The 20,965-nt window shown below is 45.8% G+C and overlaps 1 protein-coding gene across 1 annotated transcript in view; it reads right to left on the bottom strand.

Annotated features, from left to right (window-relative positions):
• Positions 1 to 1,495: 1,495 nt before the first annotated feature.
• Positions 1,496 to 20,965, bottom strand: part of LOC139541397 (neurturin) — a 34,730-nt gene continuing 15,260 nt past the window's right edge. The window contains exons 2-4 of the mRNA XM_071346005.1: positions 11,693 to 11,754; positions 9,109 to 9,316; positions 1,496 to 5,412 (exon numbers count right to left, since the gene is read on the bottom strand). Coding sequence (XP_071202106.1) covers positions 4,985 to 5,412; positions 9,109 to 9,316; positions 11,693 to 11,754 — 698 coding nt within the window. The 3' untranslated portion in view covers positions 1,496 to 4,984. The remainder of the gene's footprint in view (positions 5,413 to 9,108; positions 9,317 to 11,692; positions 11,755 to 20,965) is intronic.

The following is a 20,965-nucleotide window of genomic DNA, read 5'->3' as shown; positions in this document are numbered from 1 at the left end:
CTGCAGCATCACTGACTGAGTCTAGACTGAACTAGGCTAGTCTGCAGCATCACTGACTGAGTCTAGACTGAACTAGGCTAGTCTGCAGCATCACCGACTAAGTCTAAACTGAACTAGGCTAGTCTGCAGCATCACTGACATGAGCTTCTAGCCTGAACTAGGCTAGTCTGCAGCATCACTGACTGAGTCTAGACTGAACTAGGCTAGTCTGCAGCATTCCAATTCATGTGTTAGATTTGGCCCTGGTAGCTAATTACAACACACTATTGTGACAGTGCCAAAATCAAGTAGCTGATTTGGTTCTGGGGCCGAGATTAGAACACATTTTAGTCTCAATATTGTGAAGACATGCAATGGTGATCAGAATGGTTATATCATATGAAAGGCCGTTGATGTGTGTATGTGTATGAGTTTACTGCCTGCGTTCTGCCATGGTTGCTCTTCAATGGTCTGAGTGACAGGGCCTCAATTGAAAAAGGAGTTCCCACAGGAGTTTTTTTCAATAAGCAGAGCCAACACCACGTTCTGCACGTCTCTGTAAACTACCACACAAGGCAAGTCTTGTTCTCTTATCCAACACCATCAAACTCTTGATAGACTGTTTCTCTTGCATGAACACCTTTACTGTTAAGATAAGACCCGTTTTTAAACCATGAGGCAGGCCCCAGTGTTGCCCCACTCTGTATGACAATGTGCTGTCATCTGTCTATGCTACAGCACATTGCATGACTCACTGATTACACATCAACCACACACAGTCAGCGTGAGGACCTGCTCTAGGAGGTGCAAATCTACATTCTGATCTCTTTACTGTACCCCTGAAGAGAGAACACAGTGTAATAATAATATCTCACAGCCACAGGGCAGGTGGCCAAACAACTTGAACTCAGGCAGGGTGTAAATAGTCCAGTGTTTTGGGAATGAAGAACCTGCCTCCTGTTCAACCCATTAACAAATACATGGGAGAAACAAAGAAGCCAAAGAGTTATTGATGAATGAACTCAGATCTGCATTCAGTCCTGGGCAATTCCATGGTCACAGAGTGATGCGGAATTTTTCACTTTAAAATGTATGTCAAACAAAAACCAACGATTGCAAAGTTGAACAAACCATACAACTCTATGCACAAGGACTACTTTTACCAGTTTCCACTGAACATTTTACAAACAAACATTTACTTGAAGAACTGTGCAGATGCAAAATTTGGTAACAGAATGATGGTTTGTGCCGTTTGTGCCGTCCTTCTGTTACCAAACTTTGCGTCTGCACTGTTCTTCCTTAATTAAAAGCCATTAGTAACAACTACTTATAAACAGTTATGATTACAGTCACAAACATTCCTTGATTAAACTCCGCCTATTGCAGATGTACCATATATGACCTTTGTGTATTTCTATCTTAATGCACATTTTTATCAGGGGTATGGTTAGGTCGGGTGTATGTAAAAAAAGGACAGGAGATACCAATATCAGGACAGGAGATACATATTTTCATATTTAAATAAGCTTTATTCTTTTAAGAGAAGTACAACAATAGTATCCATGAGACCTTTCAGACATGACAGTAACACAATAACAATAATAATAATAACAATAATAACAAGAATAACAATACACTACCATGTCAATATAATATGAATACCAACATTTATTGTCTTCGTTAAACACTGGATAATAAGGTTGTTTTAATAACAGGTAAATGTATGGAACTACAACAAGGTCCCATGAACAGGAGTAGGCCTAGTGCTGTGTCTGACTTAAAAGGGAAAATTCAACATTTTTCTACTTTATATTCATCATCTCCAGCACCTCCTCAACGTCAACATATGTGAAAATGGCGCGTTTATATGTTTTGTAGTAAAAAAAGATGGAGAAAGATAAGTGTTTCTAATGACATCAACCAGTTAGTCGACAATTAGTAGAAAATGCCTACTCACAATTGGTCAAAATCACACAATCCACACCGATGATGTCATTGGAAACACTTATCTACCCTTATCTTTTTACTACAAAACATAGAAATGCACCATTTTCACATATGTTGATGTTGGGGTGATGCTAGAGATGATAAATATGAAGTTGAAAAATTGTGAAGATTCCCTTTAAGCCTAATTTATAACCTACACAAGTAAACAATCAAAGAATGCAATTAACTATGCAAGAGGTAATCCTACATACTTGCGTTGAGTTCCAAATTGTGGGGCTGCACACATTTGCATATATTTGCGACAGAACAACGCAGGATTGCCATTTTGCATAGCTAATTGTGGATGTGTACTCGTGTAGGGTATGAATTGGGTTTTAGAGCAACATCTAAAAGGGAACAGAAGTGTTGGGTCTCTGATACCAGGGTGCCAGGGACTGACACTCATCTCTTGGCAAGGTTCCCTGGCAACACATGTGACTGACAGAGCTAGTGGAGGAGGCTACACCAGGTTACATTAGCTTGTTTTCTATCAGTGTATCTGGTTCATATAAAAATGTAGTGGATAGTGGATATACCTACATGCACTGTTTTGAAAGGTAAATCCCTCCTTGTCTGTGGGGGGGGGGGGGGGGGGGGGGCAGAGACTTGTTGCTTGGAAACATTCTCTTTCCACAGAGAAAACAACAGTAAAAGAAAATAAAGCATACATGGCCACTTCATAAATTATAAACATCTGATATTTGTAAGAACAAGTGTATAACATAAAATGACAATAAATAAATAATTTAAATGTAATAAATACTTTCCCTAATGTACAATTCGGCGATGATGAGATGCATGGCATCTAACAGGGAAGTTAAGTTTGGACTTAAACGATGGGTGAAGGCCCCATGTTTGCAGATTAAACGCACACCAGATGCTGCAGCTTAATATAACCACAAACCGTACATGTACTGAAGGCAGAATAAAGACCAGTTATCATCTGTGTTCACACTTTGCCAGTCCCTAAACATATTTCTGTGAACAACTAGCAAACACAAAATCTCTGCACGTGTTACGGTTGAAGCACATGGTTAAAATGGAATAGAAACCTCTCTCAGTACATGGTTTGGTTAAACTTTAGTAGGCCTACCATTGGTGGTGGGATCTGGGTAGGCAACACAGATTGAGACAATGAATGACATCATGGATATAATAACAATGTATGGATACATCTTTCAATAGACTCTTGATTGTTGATTATTGTGAATACAAACACTTCTTGAAAGATTGATCATAACATTTCTATAATAAACAATAGTTCTCCAGATGATATCTAACTATAAAGGGATTGAGGAGATATATGTCTTTCAGCTAATGTAAAACATAACAGCATGATCCTGAGAACTAGGCACAATGTACACGATGTGCATAGCCTACTACAAACAGATGAACATTTCTTTATGAAATCCTACTGTACAAACTTCAACAGTTGAACAAAAATAATGCTTCACTTTTATTTTCTTAACACCACTTGATATGAATATGTTTCTCAACACCTACACTGTCGCTTAACCATCAACAATCTAAAGAACACTGAGAGAGAGGGAGCTACAGTTTATACAATACTTTATAAATACATAAATATACTATAATGCAATATGTGGGATACATTAGTTCGTAAACTTTCCCCTTGTTTTGATATACTGTATCTACAGTACATTATGTCTTATTCTCTCTGCTGTATGTCTCCATTTCATTGGTCAGGTGTGGAGAGGCAGCCAATCAGAAGACATTATGTACATATGGGGTCCACTCAAACGTTCCTTCAACACAGATGCAACAGAGTGGTGTCAATGAAGAGTTCTGTTTGTCCATAAGAAACATAACATAGATAAATTATGCAATATGAGATATTTACAGTATACTATCACGGTACAAAATATGATAAGCACATTCTGAATAACAGCTGTCAATATGCTCAATTATCTTTGTAATCCAAAAAGTTAAATTGACAGCGGTGAAGTGCCACGTTCAGAGCTGAAAATAAACCATGTGATGAAAGCTGTGTGTCAGTCAGCATGAGGTATGGCTGGGCCATGACTGACCTTGGCCCTGTGATGGCATCCTACAACACACTGTTTATAGTGTACAGTAAACAAGTTGGGCCAAGCTACAAACAAGTGCTTCAGATTCTGCTAGACTTTACAGTTAATCTAAGTAGGTACAGTTGATACCGTTTTGGTATTGTTCTCAAAGCATGCATGAGTTACTAAAGTAAGAGTAGATGTGTGCTTTGTCATAGGAATCAACTGAATGCCATGATGAAACACTTGGAGATGGGAGATGTACTACGGTTGGCTCAAAGCTACCTTGCTATGACCAATTCCTATGTGGATGAGCTGCCATGGATGAAGGAAACATAAAAATGCATTACATCTCATAGTTATTTTGGTCTTATTGGAGAGCCTTCGAAACCAAAAAAACTTAACTTCTTAATATTTCTTCACAAGTATTTGTTCTTCAAACTGGTTGCCCTCTTTACGGTCAGGTGCCATGTAACCCAAAATGCTCCTCTTCTGGTTCAGAGTTAAGGTCCAATGGTCCAAGGCTTTTGCTTCACCATCTCCTCTTTTTTGACATAACAAAAGGCACGAGGGCAGACACCAAGTGAAGAGCACCCTCTTATGGGACATCTTGCTGTCAGCACAGGGAGGGAGACATCCAGTCCTAACCACCCCAGTCCCTGCCCAGGAACTCCATTCCTCACCAGTCTCCAGAGCCGTGACTCCTGGGCTCTGACTGAGGATGTAACTCCTCTGTTAAACATAGGGGTTTGATAGGCTGTATCTCTATCTTGCATCCGTGCTTTCCCTACCCGAGAAGACTGGTTAATCCAAAGTGGATCCACATCAGGCTGAAACCCAGCCGTTGGGCCAAGGCTTCGGTCCAGGCTCTGATCCACCATTTATGCCCAACACGCCCACAGTGAAGGCATCTTAGCCACTTCCTCTCTTCACCCTGGAGTTTCTTTATGCATGTGTGTTCTGCAGGTAGACATCCTCTTACTCCCCGCCCGTCACCCCACACAGCTACAGTTAGCCGCTGACAGCCACTTGATGGTCTGCCATATAGTCTGGGCATCCATGAAGGAGACAGTCTCGTAGCGGGTGGGCCGGCAGCAGGGGTGGGCGCTCACCTTCCTGCTGGGGATACTCTCGTTCTCCATCAGGGCCTTAAGGGCCAGGTCGTAGTTCTTACGGGAGCTCGAGCACGTCCCCACACAGTACTTAAACAGGATGATTTCATCTGAGTCGAAGCCCAGGCCCAGGTCTCTGACACGCATCTCCTTCTTCTCCATGCGGCAGTCCCGGCTGCTGTTCTTGGGCTTTTTGCTTTTCTTGCGAGAGCCTCTACGGGAGGGTTCGGGGTCTGGGTCAGGGTCTGGAGGTGAGCGTTGCCACCTGCTCGGATAGCCCTCTCTGTCGTCCTGCAGACCTGGGTTCTCTACAGGAGACAGGACACAAGGAGACACATTATGAGACACACGGAGAGACTAGGTGAATGAAATGGTGAGGCAATGACCTCTCTATATAGCACTTTGTGTTTGTTTGAATTACTAACCTTTCCCACAACATTCATAGGTACAATCCGTTTCTTGCGTGAGAACGGAAGGAAATATAAGTCAATGAGAGAGTAGGAAATTAGCCCTTTGGATTTTGGCGTAGTTGTAGGTGAGTGACATAATACCGAAAGCAAGTAATATCTCTAAACCTGTGAACTCCGCAAGTAGTTCCAAAAAATGGTGCCTAGACAAAGCAACCATAATCTTAAATTATATACAGATTTCAGAGATATCCCAGATGTCTGCTATGGCCTTTAGCAAGTAAAGTGAACTTCTCACAGTCTCGCTGGGTGAGGGCCACGGAGTACAGTGTAGGGTAGGTACTGCTGCAGCCTGTTGTGTGTGTCTGTGTGTGTGCTGCAGCTTGAGGTGTGTGTGTGTGTGTTGGTTCTTCTATCCTTGTGGGGACCAAAAATCCCCAAAACTCCCCTCAAGGATAATAAAACAAGGAACATTTTCCCACATGGGGACATTTCACACATCCCCATGAGAACAAAGGCTATTTTAAGCTTAGGGTTAGGTTTAGGGTTGGGGTTACAGTTAGGGTTAGAATTAGGGCTAAGGTAAGGGGTTAGTGGTTAGGGTTAGGAGTTAGATTTAGGTTAGGGTTACAGGTTAAGGTTAAGGTTAGGGTTAGGAAAAAATAGGTATTTGAATGGAAATACATTTTAGGTCCTCTCCAGGATAGAAGAACATAACATGTGTGTGTGTACATGTGTGCACATGAATAGTCTAGTGGGAGAGCTAGAACAGAGCACGTGTGGTTAAATTAAAAGCAGATAGGGCTGGTGTTGAAACCGGGAGTGGAATTCCTCCTGTTATCAGCTGAATGGTGCAAAGTGTACTGTAACAATGTAGGGTGATTACCACCGGAGGAGAGGAGGGAGAGTAGGAGCGGCTGGCTGGTTTCCAACAGGAGAAGTAATGTTGCTCTGTGTGAGTTATTAGTTATTAGTTATTTCAAAGGGAGATTTACCTTCCATAAACTTCCTGAAGCCCATCAGTATGTATGATGCATGAACACATTGAAGGTTTTTACTTCATTTGCGTAACATAGCACAGGCATTAGAGCTGTTTCAACATTCTTCTGACCTGAGAATGGTTATGCACTGCACTATTGAAGTTTTGTAGGTCTACTCCGAGTCCTTAATGTGCTCATATGTCTTGGGTAATGGGTTTTCTGGGGAGAATGTTTTCTTTCAGTGTATGAGCTGATGCATGGAGAATTACAATAACACAAGTCAGGTCATGTAGTGTTGTTTACGAAAACGAAAAAATTGAATTTGAATAAAAATGTTCCTCCGGCAAAACAAGAACAAGGGAGCTGGTAGTCAACTCCTTCCACATCTAGCCATGTTAAAACACGCCACAAGGGTTTTAAATAATTTCATACAATTATAGAAATATTCCACAAGCTTTAGGGAATCACTTCCGACACAGTGTTGCTTCAAAGACTCTCTAAAAATCGGCTTAACAAGTGATTTTGCACATTTTTTTTGGGGGGGGGGGATTGTTTACAAAGAGTCAATAAAGAAGCACGAACAATATAAACCAAAAGATATGTACTCATACACAATATCTTGAAACTATCTTGCCCTCTAAGACCTGTGTGTTCTTGACAGAGTTCAAGTTTTATTGTCACATGCACAAGTACATTGAAATGCTTACAGTACCAGTCAGAAGTCTGGACACACCTACTCATTCCAGGGTTTTCTTTATTTTTACTATTTTCTAACTTGTAGAATAATAGTGAAGACATCAAAACTATGAAATAACACATATGGAATCATGTAGTAACCAAAAAAGTGTTAAACAAATAAACAAATAAAAAATTATATTTCATATTCTTCAAAGTAGCCACCCTTTGCCTTGATGACAGCTTTGCACACTCTCGGTCTTGCTGAAGTTGAGGGTGAGGTTGTTGTCCTAGCACCACACTTCCAAGTCTCATCACCGCTGGTGATCAGGCTGACCACTGTCGTGTCATCAGCAAACTTAATGATGGAGTTGGAGTTGTGTGTGGCCACTCAGTCATGGGTGAACAAGGAGTACAAGAGGGGACTAAGCACACACCCCTGAGAGACCCCCGTGTTGATGGTCAGCGTGGATGAGGTGTTGTTGCCTACTCTTACCACCTGGGGTCGGCCTGTCAGGAAGTCCAGGATCCAGTGGAGTGCAATTGAGATTACGTAGTCTGTGGATTCATTGGGGCGGTGTGCAAATTGGAGTGGGTTCAAGGTGTCTGGGATGATGGCATTGATGTGTGCCATGAACAGCCTTTCAAAACACTTCATTATTAGAGATGTGAGTGCTACAGGGCGGTAGTCATTGTGGCAGGAGACCTTAGAGTTTTTGGGAACAGGAATAATGGTAGTCAGCTTGAAGCATGTAAGTGTTACAGACCGGGACAAGGAGATGGTTGAAAATGTCAGTGAAGATGCCTGCCAGCTGGTCTGCGCATGCCTCGAGGACACATCCTGGAATACTGTCTGGCCCTGCGGCCTTACGAGTGTTGACCCGCTTAAAAACCTTACTCACGTCAGCCTTGGCGAGAGAGATCACCCAGTCCTCCGGATTAGCGGGGGCCCTCACGCAGGGCTCTGTGTTGTTTTTGTCGAAGCGTGCATAAAAAGCATTGCGTTCGTCTGGTAGAAAAGCATCGTTGGGCAGATCACAGCTAGGGCTTCCTTTGTAGTCCGTAATGTACTGTAGCCCCTGCCACATGCGCCAAGCATCGGAGCTGGTATAATAGGATTCCACCTTGTTCCGATATTGTCCTTTTGCCTGTTTGATGTCTCTGCAGAGGTCGTAGTGGAATTTGCTGTACGCGTTTGTGTCCTCAGCCGTAGCCTCAGGGTTGGCTGTGATAGCTCTGTGATTGGTAACTCAGAGGTCAGTGGAGATCCATCCACCCAGACCCAGGACATAACATATACAGCAACCTGCTGCATTGAAAACTACCAGAAGTTCTAGTAGCCATAAGCGAGTGATGGACTGCCTCCCAAATGGCACCCTATCACCTATGTAGTGCACTACTTTTTACCAGGCCCATAGGGAGTCCTACAGGGCTCTGGTTATAAGTATTGCACTATACAGGGAATAGGGTGCCATATGAGACACAGACATTATCTTGTTTTATGGCCATTACCATTCAAGGCATCAGCTTCAGATGTATTAATTGTTGTTCTCAGAGAGACAGCTTGACAGCTCTAAAACTGATTTGATTATGGTTGCAGTACACTGAAGGATGTAGAATAGGATAAAGAATGTGCTTCTCCATCTAATAAAAACTCTGCGGACAGAGATGAACATGCAGGGCTGGGTATGTACTGTTAGATGGCTCCCACGCAGCAATCAGAGACCTTGATATACAGTAATGTTACATGCTTTCCCATGGTGCACTGGGGGGTCCTCTGCTCCAGATACTTTGGCTGCATCCCAAATAACACCCTATTCCCTACTGTAGTGCATGTCTTTTGACCAGGGCCCATTGCAATTTTATGTGATGTGGTTTGTGTGACAGCATCCATTATTTGACCCCTTTCTGAGGTCGTGGAGTGGTCTGAGGAAGTACTAACCGAAAAGACTAGGCCAGGAGGCCTGGCCATGGCCGCCCCTCTTCTCTTCCAGCTCGTGGACCTCTGGGTGGTGGTCTGGGAGCCAGGTCCCAGTGGTGGTGGTCCTCTCCTGGGCTCGAAGCTGCTCAGTGTGGGCCTCCTTTGGGTCCTCCTCAGAGAACACCCCCTCTATCAGGGTCAGCAGAGAGGCCACCACCCACAGCATCATCTGGGAAGGGGAGGGAAACAGTACATGTCACTACAACATTATAATTACTACACCCATTACAACACATTCATCCACAGACAGGGATTCAGTATGTCACTAGAGCACAGAGTTACTGCAGATGTAGGACGTTAATTTGAGCCTGTTTGCTACAGCAGGAAAATAATCCTGCAGCAACAGGAAATTTGAATTATTATGTGGATTATAATTAATGGACATTTTTTGTAGGGGTTGATAAATGTTTCTTTTGGGGCAAATCAAGTCTGACATTTTAATAATATTTTTAAACATTGAATACTCTATAAATTCTCACCAACAAAAGAGTGATCAAATTAAGATCCTACATCTGTAGTTATTACACCCATTACAACACATTCATCCACAACATTAAGAGGAGCAGGGATACAGTATACACTGCATCATTAGAATTACTACTCCCATTACAACACATTCACCCACAACATCATATATAGGACAGACAAGGTTACAAGGCACTACAGAACTTACTGCAGTTACTAGAGCCATTTCAAAATATTCAACAAACTGACTGATTGAAGTTCAACAAAGGCAGAGAAATATAGAAATGACACATACATGATGTTGAATAAATAAACATAGTAAAATAATCAACATAGAGCAGACAAATTAAATATAGCATAAGTAAACATACAAACATAAACACAGAATGTAAACATAACAACATAGATAAAACAGTGGCTGCAAAATATAAAACCTGTGAGCCATACCAACCACAGCTGGTGATAATGTAATGTCACCACAAGCAAAACGACTCACAGCAAGGCCAACACTCAGTCTAACATTTTTGAGAAAGAGATACATTGTATATTGATTTATCTGGCTTGCAAGTCACAGAAGGCATGTTTATCTCTATGACAGCAGGCAACAACCACAACAAAGTTGCTTCGCTGGTTACCGAACACATCTCTCCTGTCATCATTTTGCTGTTTACTTGACTCCTTGTATGCACAGCAATAATTGCCTCTTGGGAATGAATACCGTTTATTGAATTGAGTTGGTTACAGAATACATCTCCGTGGTGGGTGGTGGCCCCAGCCCTGTCAAGGCATGCCCTGCCTGTTGTCCATTTGCATTTGATTTGGTCGTTGTATGTTACATAATCCCTGTGAGGTTGTGGGACTCCAAGCTGTTGTAGGTAAGGTGATCCGGATGCCTATCCTTACTGTCCCATCACCATCAGCCCCCAGCCCCTAGCACATAGCCGCCAGCCCCCTAGTCTGACATGGAGACACTCCCTCCCTGGTCAGGCCTCACTAACCAGGCCTAGGGCCCACTGGAACAGCCCTGGATTCAAATACTATTTGAAATCATTTTGAATACTCTAGCTGTACTTGATTGAGCTTACCTGTTGCAATGGAACCAATTGTAAAGTCCTAAAAGTGAAAACCTTGCCCACTTTGCACTCCAGGTAGGCTAACCAACAGCTCAAAACTATTTTAAATAGTATTTGAACCCAGGTCTGCTGGACAGTCCACTGACAGGCCTGTGGGCCGGCTGTGGCCAACACCTACCTCTTTAATTACTTAATTGACAGCCGACACCCCTCCAGGGCCCAGCGAGGATAATGTTTCAAAGGCACTTATAAAATGAGTTTCTCTGGAGGCAGCAGCTGTATGTCTGTCAGGCCAGTACAAAGGCCCAGATCAGATTGGCTGTGTAGTGGAAACTGGCAAGGCTGAAACATACTACTACAGACAACGCTAATGGTTAAATCAAATCAAATTTTATTTGTCACATGCGCCGAATACAACAGGTGTAGACCTTACAGTGAAATGCTTGCTTACAAGTCCTTAACCAACAGGGCAGTTTTAAGAAAATCCAAAAATAAAAAAGTAAGAGATAAGAATAACAAATAATTAAAGAGCAGCAATAAATAACAATAGAGGGGATATATACAGGGGGTACTGGTACATAGTCAATGTGTGGGGGCACCGGTGTCGAGTAGTACAGTATATACATGTAGGTAGAGTTATTTAAGTGACTATGCATAGATGACAACAGAAAGTAGTAGTAGCGTGTGGGGGGGGGGGGGGGCAATAGTCTCGGTAGCCATTTGATTAGCTATTCAGGAGTCTTATGGCTTGGGGGTAGAAGCTGTTTAGAAGCCTCTTGGACCTAGACTTGGTGCTCCGGTACCGCTTGCCGTGCGGTAGCAGAGAGAAAAGTCTATGACTAGGGTAGCTGGAGTCTTTGACAATAAAACAGGCTGCCAGGAAGCAAGAAAACCCTCTGCCCACTTTTCATTATTTCATTGACAAGGTTTTAGACATGTCAATGGCTGTTGAGATTTTAAGGTGATGTGTTGCTGTTGTTTGTTTGTTGTTATAATGGTACACTCACCTTCCAGTTCCTCAGGGGATATTTGGCAGTTGACACTTCCTGCCTCTTCCACATTTTTCCATCTGTAAAAATAAAATATTGTCTGTTGAACAATCACTATATTATGTTTTTTGGATAATGCATTTCCATTACCCCCCTCACATGCCTACTTTCCCACTTCACAGGTTAGTTTGTAGTTTTATACCTTGTCAGTTATTTAATAAATAGTTTTTGTTAGTCCTTAACTGCCAACGCATGGACTCCCTTGCTTGGCCCCATCTAAGAGCCAGGATGTGACACTATTGAAGAAAGGAGCACGTGGTCTTGAGATCATTCATGACCACATAAATTTGGTCTGTAACTTGTCATGGTCTCAGCTCAATGGGTCTGGATCTTGGGACCAGTGTCCTGGTATACATCTTAGTCTTGGTCATGGATATTATTTTAGTCTTTGATTTACAAACCATAGGCAACCAAATTTGAAGAAGACAATGCTCTCTGATGATTGGCTGATCACACCCCAACCCATAGGAATCCCCACCCAGTTGACTACTTTTAAAATGGTGGAAGCCCTCGATGGCAATGTCTATACCAAAATTAGCTATTTACATCTAGAGTCCTCTGTTTATCTCTATAATTGACACTTGACACTGAAATGTGTAGGATGTAGCCATGCTAAGGACTATTAAACTATTAGTCCTAGTCCAATCAACGCTGGTCTGAATCCACGCTTCAAGATTGTTTTGATCACGCGGACTGTGACATGTTCCGGGTAGCCTCAGGGAATAATATCGACATATATGTTGATTCGGTGAGTGAGTTTATAAGGAAGTGTATTGGAGATGTTGTACCTACTGTGACTATTAAAACCTACCCTAACCAGAAACCGTGGATAGATCGTGACATTCGCGCAAAACTGAAAGCGCGAACAACAGCATTTAACCATGGAAAGGTGACTAGGAATATGGCCAAATACAAACAGTGTAGTGACTCCCTTCGCACGGCAATCAAACAAGCGAAATGTCAGTATAGAGACAAAGTACAGTCGCAATTCAACGGCTCAGACACGAGATGTATGTGGCAGGTTCTACAGACAATCAGGGACTACAAAAGGAAAACCAGCCACGTCACGGACACCGACGTCTTGCTTTCAGACAAACTTAACACCTTCTTTGACCGTTTTGAGGATAATACAGTGCCACCGACGCAGCCCGCTACCAAGGTCTGTGGGCTCTCGTTCTCCATGGCCGACGTGAGTAAGACATTTAAACGTGTTATCCTTTGCAAGGCTGCCGGCCCAGACAGCATCCCTAGCCGCGTCCTCAGAGCAGACCAGCTGGCTGGAGTGTTTACGGACATATTCAATTGCTCCCTATCCTGCTGTCCCCATATGCTTCAAGACGGCCACCATTGTTTCTGTATTCAAGAAAGCAAAGGTAACTGAACTAAATGACTATCGCCCCGTAGCACTCATTTCTGTCATCATGAAGTGCTTTGAGAGACTAGTCAAGGATCATGTCACCCCCACCTTACCTGTCACCCTAGACCCACTTCAATTTGCTTACCGCTCCAATATGTCCACAGACGATGCAAGCGCCATCACACTGCCCTATCCCATCTGGACAAGAGGAATACTTATTTAGAATGCTGTTCATTGACTATAGCTCAGCATTCAACACCATAGTACCCTTCAAGCTCATCATTAAGCTTCAGGCCCTGGGTCTCAACCCCGCCCTGTGCAATTGAGTCCTGGACTTCCTGACGGGCCGCCCCCAGGTAGTGAAGGTAGGAAACAATACCTCCACTTCGCTGATCCTCAAGGATGCGTGCTCAGTCCCCTCCTGTACTCCCTGTTCACCCATGACTGCATGGCCATGCACGCATCCAACTAAACGACGCAACAGTAGTGGGGCTTGATTACCAACAATGACGAGACAGCCTACAGGGAGGAGGTGAGGGCACTCGGAGTGTGGTGTCAGGAAAACAACCTCTCACTCAACATCAACAAAAGAAAGGAGATGATCGTGGACTTCAGGAAACAGCAGAGGGAGCACCCCCCTATGCGGTTTGGACAACGCATCACCGGGGACAATCTACCTGCCCTCCAGGACACCTACAGCATCCGATGTCACAGGAAGGCCAAAAAGATCATCAAAGACAACAACCACCCAAGCCACTGCCTGTTCACCCCGCTACCATCCAGAAGGCGAGGTCAATACAGGTGCATCAAAGCTGGGACCAAGAGACTGAAAAACAGCTTCTATCTCAAGGCCATCAGACTCTTTAACAGCCATCACTAACACAGAGAGGCTGCTGCCTACATACACACTTGAAATCATTGGCCACTTTAATAAATGGATCACTAGTCACTTTAATAATGCCACTTTAATAATAATAATAATAATATCTTGTATCACTAATCTCATATGTATATACTGTATTTTATACCATCTATTGCATCTTGCCTATGCCTCTCTGTCATTGCTCATCCATATATTTATATGTATATTTATTCCATTCCTTTACTTAGATTTGTGTGTATTAGGTAGTTGTTGTGGAATTGTTAGATTGCATGTTAGATATTGATGCACTGTCAGAACTAGAAGCACAAGCATTTCGCTCCACACGCAATAGCATCTGCTAACCATATTATTATGTGACCAATAACATCTGCTAACCATATTATTATGTGACCAATAACATCTGCTAACCATATTATTATGTGACCAATAACATCTGCTAACCATATTATTATGTGACCAATAACATCTGCTAACCATATTATTATGTGACCAATAACATTTGATTTGATTTGAAACACCTGTTATTTTACCAAAACGTAAAGTGGTAATTGAAACATTTAACATAATTAATTAGATGCATAAGTAATTCAATCAATCAACAGGTTTCAGATTTATACAATCAACACTGAACATGTCACAGAGAACAATAGAGATTATACTTCTCCAAATTAACTTAAAGGTTTTGAAAATCTGGTAAAAAATTATGTTTTTAATCTTTTGTTAATTTGGTATGCAAATAAAATGTCTAAAATGTATCTGTAATAGGTTACTCACAATGATCTATGCATGGTTCTCCCTTTACTGCAACTTTACACTTTGTTCAGTAGTTTTTTATTTAACCTTTATTTAACTAGGCAAGTCAGTTAAGAACAAATTCTTATTTACAATGACAGCCTAGGAACAACTGCCTTGTTCAGGGGCAGAACGACAGAATTTTACCTTGTCAGCTCAGGGACTCGATCTAGCAACCTTTCGGTTACTGGCCCAACGCTCTAACCACTAGGCTACCTGCCGCCCCATGTGTAGTGCGATGGTAAGGAATTCAGGTAAATATTTCAAATATGCAAAACAAACGAAGTGTGTGAGTATTATATATGTCTACCTGACATACGTTGGAAGACGTGTGCTGAAAGTTTGGGAGAAATAGGATACAAATGTGAATTTTTTTCCAACCGCCAATTCACACCACTACTGTAGAACTATCTATATAGTGCATGGTATGGGCCCTGGTCAAAAGTAGTGCACTACATAGGGACTAGGGTGCCATTTGGGATGCAATCAAGGACAGAGAATATTGGTGTGGAAGAGAAGAGTGTCACGACTTCCACAAAAGTCGGTCCCTCTCCTTGTTCGGGCGGCGTTCGGTGGTCGATGTCACCGGCCTTCTAGCCATCGCCGATCCACTTTTCATTTTCCATTTGTTTTGTCTTTGTCTTACACACCTGGTTTCAATTCCCCAATTACCTATTAATTATTTAACCCTCTATTCCCCCATGTTTGTTTGTGAGTAATTGTTTATTGTATTGCGGTCCGTATTTGTGGCCTTGTATTTATATGACGTGTATTTATCCTATCCTAGGTATTCCCCACCTCTTTAAGGAATACCTAGGATAGGATAAAGTAATCCTTCTAACCCCCCCCCCCCCTTAGAGTTAGATGCACTATTGTAAAGTGGTTGTTCCACTGGACATCATAAGGTGAATGCACCAACTTGTAAGTCGCTCTGGATAAGAGCGTCTGCTAAATGACTTAAATGTAAATGTAAATGTATTGTTATATTATTGAGTAAAATTGCTTTCATTACTCATATCTGCTGTCCTGCGCCTGACTCAACTCACCAGCTACACACAGACGCATTACAGAATTACTCACCTGAAAAGTAGTCAGCAGGAGCAGACGGCCCCCATTTCCCGGTCGAAGAGCGCATCCAGCAGCACGCGACCTTGTTACAACGTCTGGGCACCGCCATGGATCGCGTGCTGCAGACGATGGATAGATGGGAGAGAGAAGGAGCTTTTCCAACGCCTCCACCAGCCCCACTACAGCAGGCTCCACGGTCCACCCCTCCTTCACCCGGTCCCAGCGGGATTCGGCTCGCACTCCCGAGGGAGTATGATGGGACGGCTGCCGGATGCCAGGGGTTCCTACTCCAGCTGGAGCTCTACCTGGCGACCGTCCACCCGGCTCCTTCGGGATGTAAGAGCGTGTCCGCCGTCGTCTCCTGCCTCTCAGGGAAAGCCCTGGGGTGGGCCAACGCCATATGGAGTGAGGGAGACGCGGCGTTGGACCATTACGCAGAGTTCACCCGCCGCTTTTGGGCAGTTTTCGACCACCCGCCTGAGGGTCGAGCGGCAGGTGAACGTCTGTTCAACCTGAGGCAGGGGACGAGGAGCGCGCAGGATTTCGCTTTGGACTTCCGGACCCTGGCCGCCAGCGCGGGATGGAGCAACAGGGCCCTGATCGATCTCTACAGGTGCAGTCTGCGCAAGGACGTCCGTCGGGAGTTGGCCTGCCGAGACACCACCCTCACGTTGGACCAGCTGGTGGACCTGTCCATCCGGCTGGACAACCTGCTGGCCACCCGCGGACGTCTGGATCGGGGCCCGTCAGTTCCATCCCCCAGCACCTCCAATCCGACGCCCATGGAGCTGGGAGGTGCTGCGCTTAGGGCGACCGGAGGAGGGGGGGTCATTCCCTGCACCATCTGTGGCCGCAGAGGGCACACTGCTGGTCGGTGCTGGGGGGGGTTCCCCAGGGAGTCGAGGCAGCAGGCAGGGCACTATCGTGTCACCCCAGGTGAGTCGGCACCAGGCTCACTCAGAGCCCCCTGTTGCTCACATGTATGTGTTTATTAAATGTTGTATGTGTTTATTAAGTTTTCCCCGCATAAGGCGCTCGTAGATTCAGGCGCAGCTGGGAATTTTATTGACCGTCCATTTGCCCATAATTTAGGGATCCTCCTTGTTCCTGTGGATATGCCCTTCCCTGTGCACGCCCTAGATAGTCGAACATTAGGGTCAGGGCTGATTAGGGAGGCCACCGCTCCACTAGACATGGTTACGCAGGAGGGTCACAAGAAGAGAATCAGTCTCTTCCTTATTGATTCTCCTGCGTTTCCCATGGTGCTGGGCCTACCCTGGTTGGCCTGTCATTATCCCACTATTTCGTGGCAACAGAGGGCTCTCAAGAGGTGGTCACGAAAGTGCTCATGGAGGTGTGTAGGGGTTTCCATCGGTGCGACTATGGTGGAAAGTCCAGACCAGGTCTCCACCGTGCGCATCCCCTCAGAATATGCAGATTTGGCTCTCGCTATCTGTAAGAAGAGGGCGACTAAATTACCACCCCATCGACGGGAGGATTGTGCGATAAATCTCCTGGTGTGATGCAGCACTTCCCAGACGCAGCACTTCCCAGGAGTCACGTGTATCCTCTGTCACAGGAGGAGACAGCGGCTATGGAAACATATGTCTCCAAATCCCTGGGGCAGGGATACATTTGGCCCTCCACTTCACCTGCCTCCTCGAGTTTCTTTTTTGTGAAGAAGAAGGATGGTGGTCTGCGCCCGTGTATTGACTATCGAGGTATCAATCAGATCACTGTGAGGTACAGCTACCCGCTGCCTCTCATTGCCAGTGCGATCGAGTCAATGCACGGGGCGCGCTTCTTCACAAAATTGGATCTCAGGAGAGCTTACAACCTGGTGCGTATTCGGGAGGGGAACGAGTGGAAGACGGCATTTAGTACCACCTTAGGGCACTATGAGTACCTCGTCATGCCGTACGGGTTGATGAATGCTCCATCAGTCTTCCAGGCCTTTGTTGACGAGATTTTCCGGGACCTGCATGGGCAGGGTGTAGTGGTGTATATAGATGACATTCTAATATACTCCGCTACACGCGCCGAGCATGTGTCCCTGGTGCGCAGGGTGCTTGGTCGACTGTTGGAGCATGACCTGTACGTCAAGGCTGAAAAATGTCTATTCTTCCAACAGTCCATCTCCTTCCTAGGGTACCGCATTTCCACTTCAGGGGTGGAGATGGAGAGTGACCGCATTTCAGCCGTGCATAAATTGGCCGACTCCCACCACGGTAAAGGAAGTGCAGCGGTTTCTAGGGTTTGCCAACTACTACCGGAGGTTTATCCGGAGTTTTGGTCAGGTAGCAGCTCCCATTACCTCACTGCTGAAGGGGGGACTGGTGCAGCTGCAGTGGTCGGCTGAGGCGGACAGGGCTTTTGGTCACCTGAAGGCTCTGTTTACCTCGGCTCCCGTGCTGGCTCATCCGGATCCCTCTTTGGCATTCATAGTGGAGGTGGACGCGACCGAGGCTGGGATAGGAGCCGTGCTCTCTCAGCGCTCGGGCATGCCACCAAAGCTCCGCCCCTGTGCTTTCTTTTCGAAGAGGCTCAGCCCGGCGGAGCGAAACTATGATGTGTGGGACCGGGAGCTGTTGGCTGTTGTCAAGGCTCTGAAGGCATGGAGACATTGGCATGAGGGGACTAAACACCCTTTTCTCATCTGGACTGACCACCGCAATCTGGAGTACATCCGGGCGGCGAGGAGACAACCCTCACCAGGCAAGGTGGGCCATGTTCTTTACCCATTTTGTTTTCCCTCTGTCCTACAGACCAGGTACCCAAAACGCTAAGGCAGACACACTGTCCCGGATGTATGACACAGAGGAGCAGTCCATGGATTACACTCCCATACTTCCGGCCTCTTGCCTGGTGGCACAAGTGATGTGGGAGCTGGACGCAGACATCGAGCGGGCGTTACGCACAGAGCCCACTCCCCCCCAGTGTCCAGCTGGGCGCCTGTACGTTCCGTCTGCTGTCCGCGACCGTTTGATCTATTGGGCCCACATGTCACCCTCCTCTGGTCACCCTGGCATCGGTCGGACGGTGCGTTGCCTTAGTGGGAAGTACTGGTGGTCAACCTTGGCCAAGGACGTGAGGGTTTATGTTTCCTCCTGCTCGGTGTGCGCCCAGTGCAAGGCTCCCAGGCACCTGCCCAGAGGAAGTTACAACCCCTACCCGTTCCGCAACGGCCGTGGTCGCACCTGTCGGTGGACTTCCTGATGGATCTTCCTCCCTCACAGGGCAACACCACAATCCTGGTTATTGTGGATCGGTTTTCTAAGTCCTGCCGTCTCCTCCCTTTGCCTGGTCTCCCTACGGCCCTACAGACTGCGGAGGCCCTGTTCACTTACGTCTTCCGGCACTACGGGGTGCCTGAGGATATAGTCTCTGATCGGGGTCCCCAGTTCACGTCCAGAGTCCGGAGAGCATTCATGGAGCGTCTAGGGGTCTCGGTCAGCCTCACCTCAGGTTTTCACCCCGAGAGTAAGAGGCAGGTGGAGAGAGTAAACCAGGATGTGGGTAGGTTTCTGCGGTCATATTGCCAGGACCGGCCGGGGGAGTGGGCGGCGTTCATCCCCTGGGCAGAGATGGCCCAAACCTCACTCCGCCACTCCTCCACTAACCTCTTTCCCTTCCAGTGCGTACTGGGGAATCAGCCGGTTCTGGCACCTTGGCATCAGAGCCAGATCGAAGCTCCTCTAGTGGACGAATGCTTTAAGCGCTCAGAGGAGATCTGGGACGCCGCCCATGTGCACCTGCAACGGGCCGTGAAGCGGCAGAAGGCGAGCGCCGACCGCCACTGCAGTGAGGACCGGGTCTGGCTCTCAACCCGAAACCTGCCCCTCCGCCTGCCCTGCCGGAAGCTGGGTCCGCGGTTTGCGTGGCCATTCAAAGTCCTGAGGAGACTGAACGAGGTATGCTACAGGTTACAGCTTCCCCCAGATTACCGTATTAATTCCTCGTTCCATGTGTCTCTCCTCAGGTCGGTGGTGGCTGGTCCACTCCAGGAGTCTGAGGTGCGGGAGGTTCCTCCGCCCCCTCTGGACATCGAGGGGGCCCCGGCGTATGCTGTTCGAGCCATCCTGGACTCGAGGTGTCGGGCGAGGGGCCCTCAGTACCTCGTGGAGTGGGAGGGGTACGGTCCAGAGGAGAGATGCTGGGTGCCGGTGGAGGACGTCTTGGACCCTTCGTGGCTGTCTCCATCCGGATCGCCCTGCAACTCGTCCCCGAGGTCGGTGTCGGCGCGCGGCTCGGGGTACTGTCACGACTTCCGCCGAAGTCGGTCCCTCTCCTTGTTGCGGCGTTCTTCGGTCGACGTCACCGGCCTTCTAGTCATCGCCAATCCACTTGTAATTTTCCATTTGTTTTGTCTTTGTCTTACACACCTGGTTTCAATTCCCCAATTACTTGTTCATTATTTAACCCTCTGTTCCCCCATGTTTGTTTGTGAGTAATTGTTTATTGTATTGCGGTCCGTATTTGTGGCCTTGTATTTATACGACGTGTATTGTTATATTATTGAGTAAAATTGCTTTCATTACTCATATCTGCTGTCCTGACTCATCTCACCAGCTACACATAGACACATTACAAAGAGTGGTGAGTTAATGGAATTTTTGTTTCCCTCAATAGGAGTGCCTTGTCCCATGCTGCAGGGCCAAGGTTCATAGCCAGAAACAGAGAGATGTCAAGTGGAGAGGTGAGAAAGAGGTCTGCTGTCAACCTCAACACGTTTGTGACAGTCTGCCAAGGAGAGGAGCTGGAGCTGTCGCTCACAGCTAGTTTGTATCGATGGGCTGGTTCCTATCTCAGCTTGACCAGGCAAGAGTACATGATGTGCCTCACTGGGCTTAATGAGGACAGAAAATAGATGCTGTTGTGGCTGAGGGTTGAGGGTTGGGTTAGTGAGCATGGATCTTGCATTCTAGTCCAGTGTCAATTCTTGCCTGTATTGTCTGGAAGAGAGTTTTTGTTCATTTTCCAGTTTTCACTGTTCAGAACAAGATACGGCTGGAGCTAGTTCTGAGAAGACAGTCGTTCCTGCATACAGCCTAGCCTGCTCAAAACAATGAGGTCCTGGATAGGACTCAATCTCAATAAAACAGACCTTGTAAAATAGGAATATTTGCTTGAC

This window comes from Salvelinus alpinus, chromosome 16, assembly GCF_045679555.1.
Source record: "Salvelinus alpinus chromosome 16, SLU_Salpinus.1, whole genome shotgun sequence".
Lineage (NCBI taxonomy): Eukaryota > Metazoa > Chordata > Actinopteri > Salmoniformes > Salmonidae > Salvelinus > Salvelinus alpinus.
Note: the sequence above shows the minus strand (reverse complement) of the source record. Positions and strands in the feature narration are given on the sequence as shown.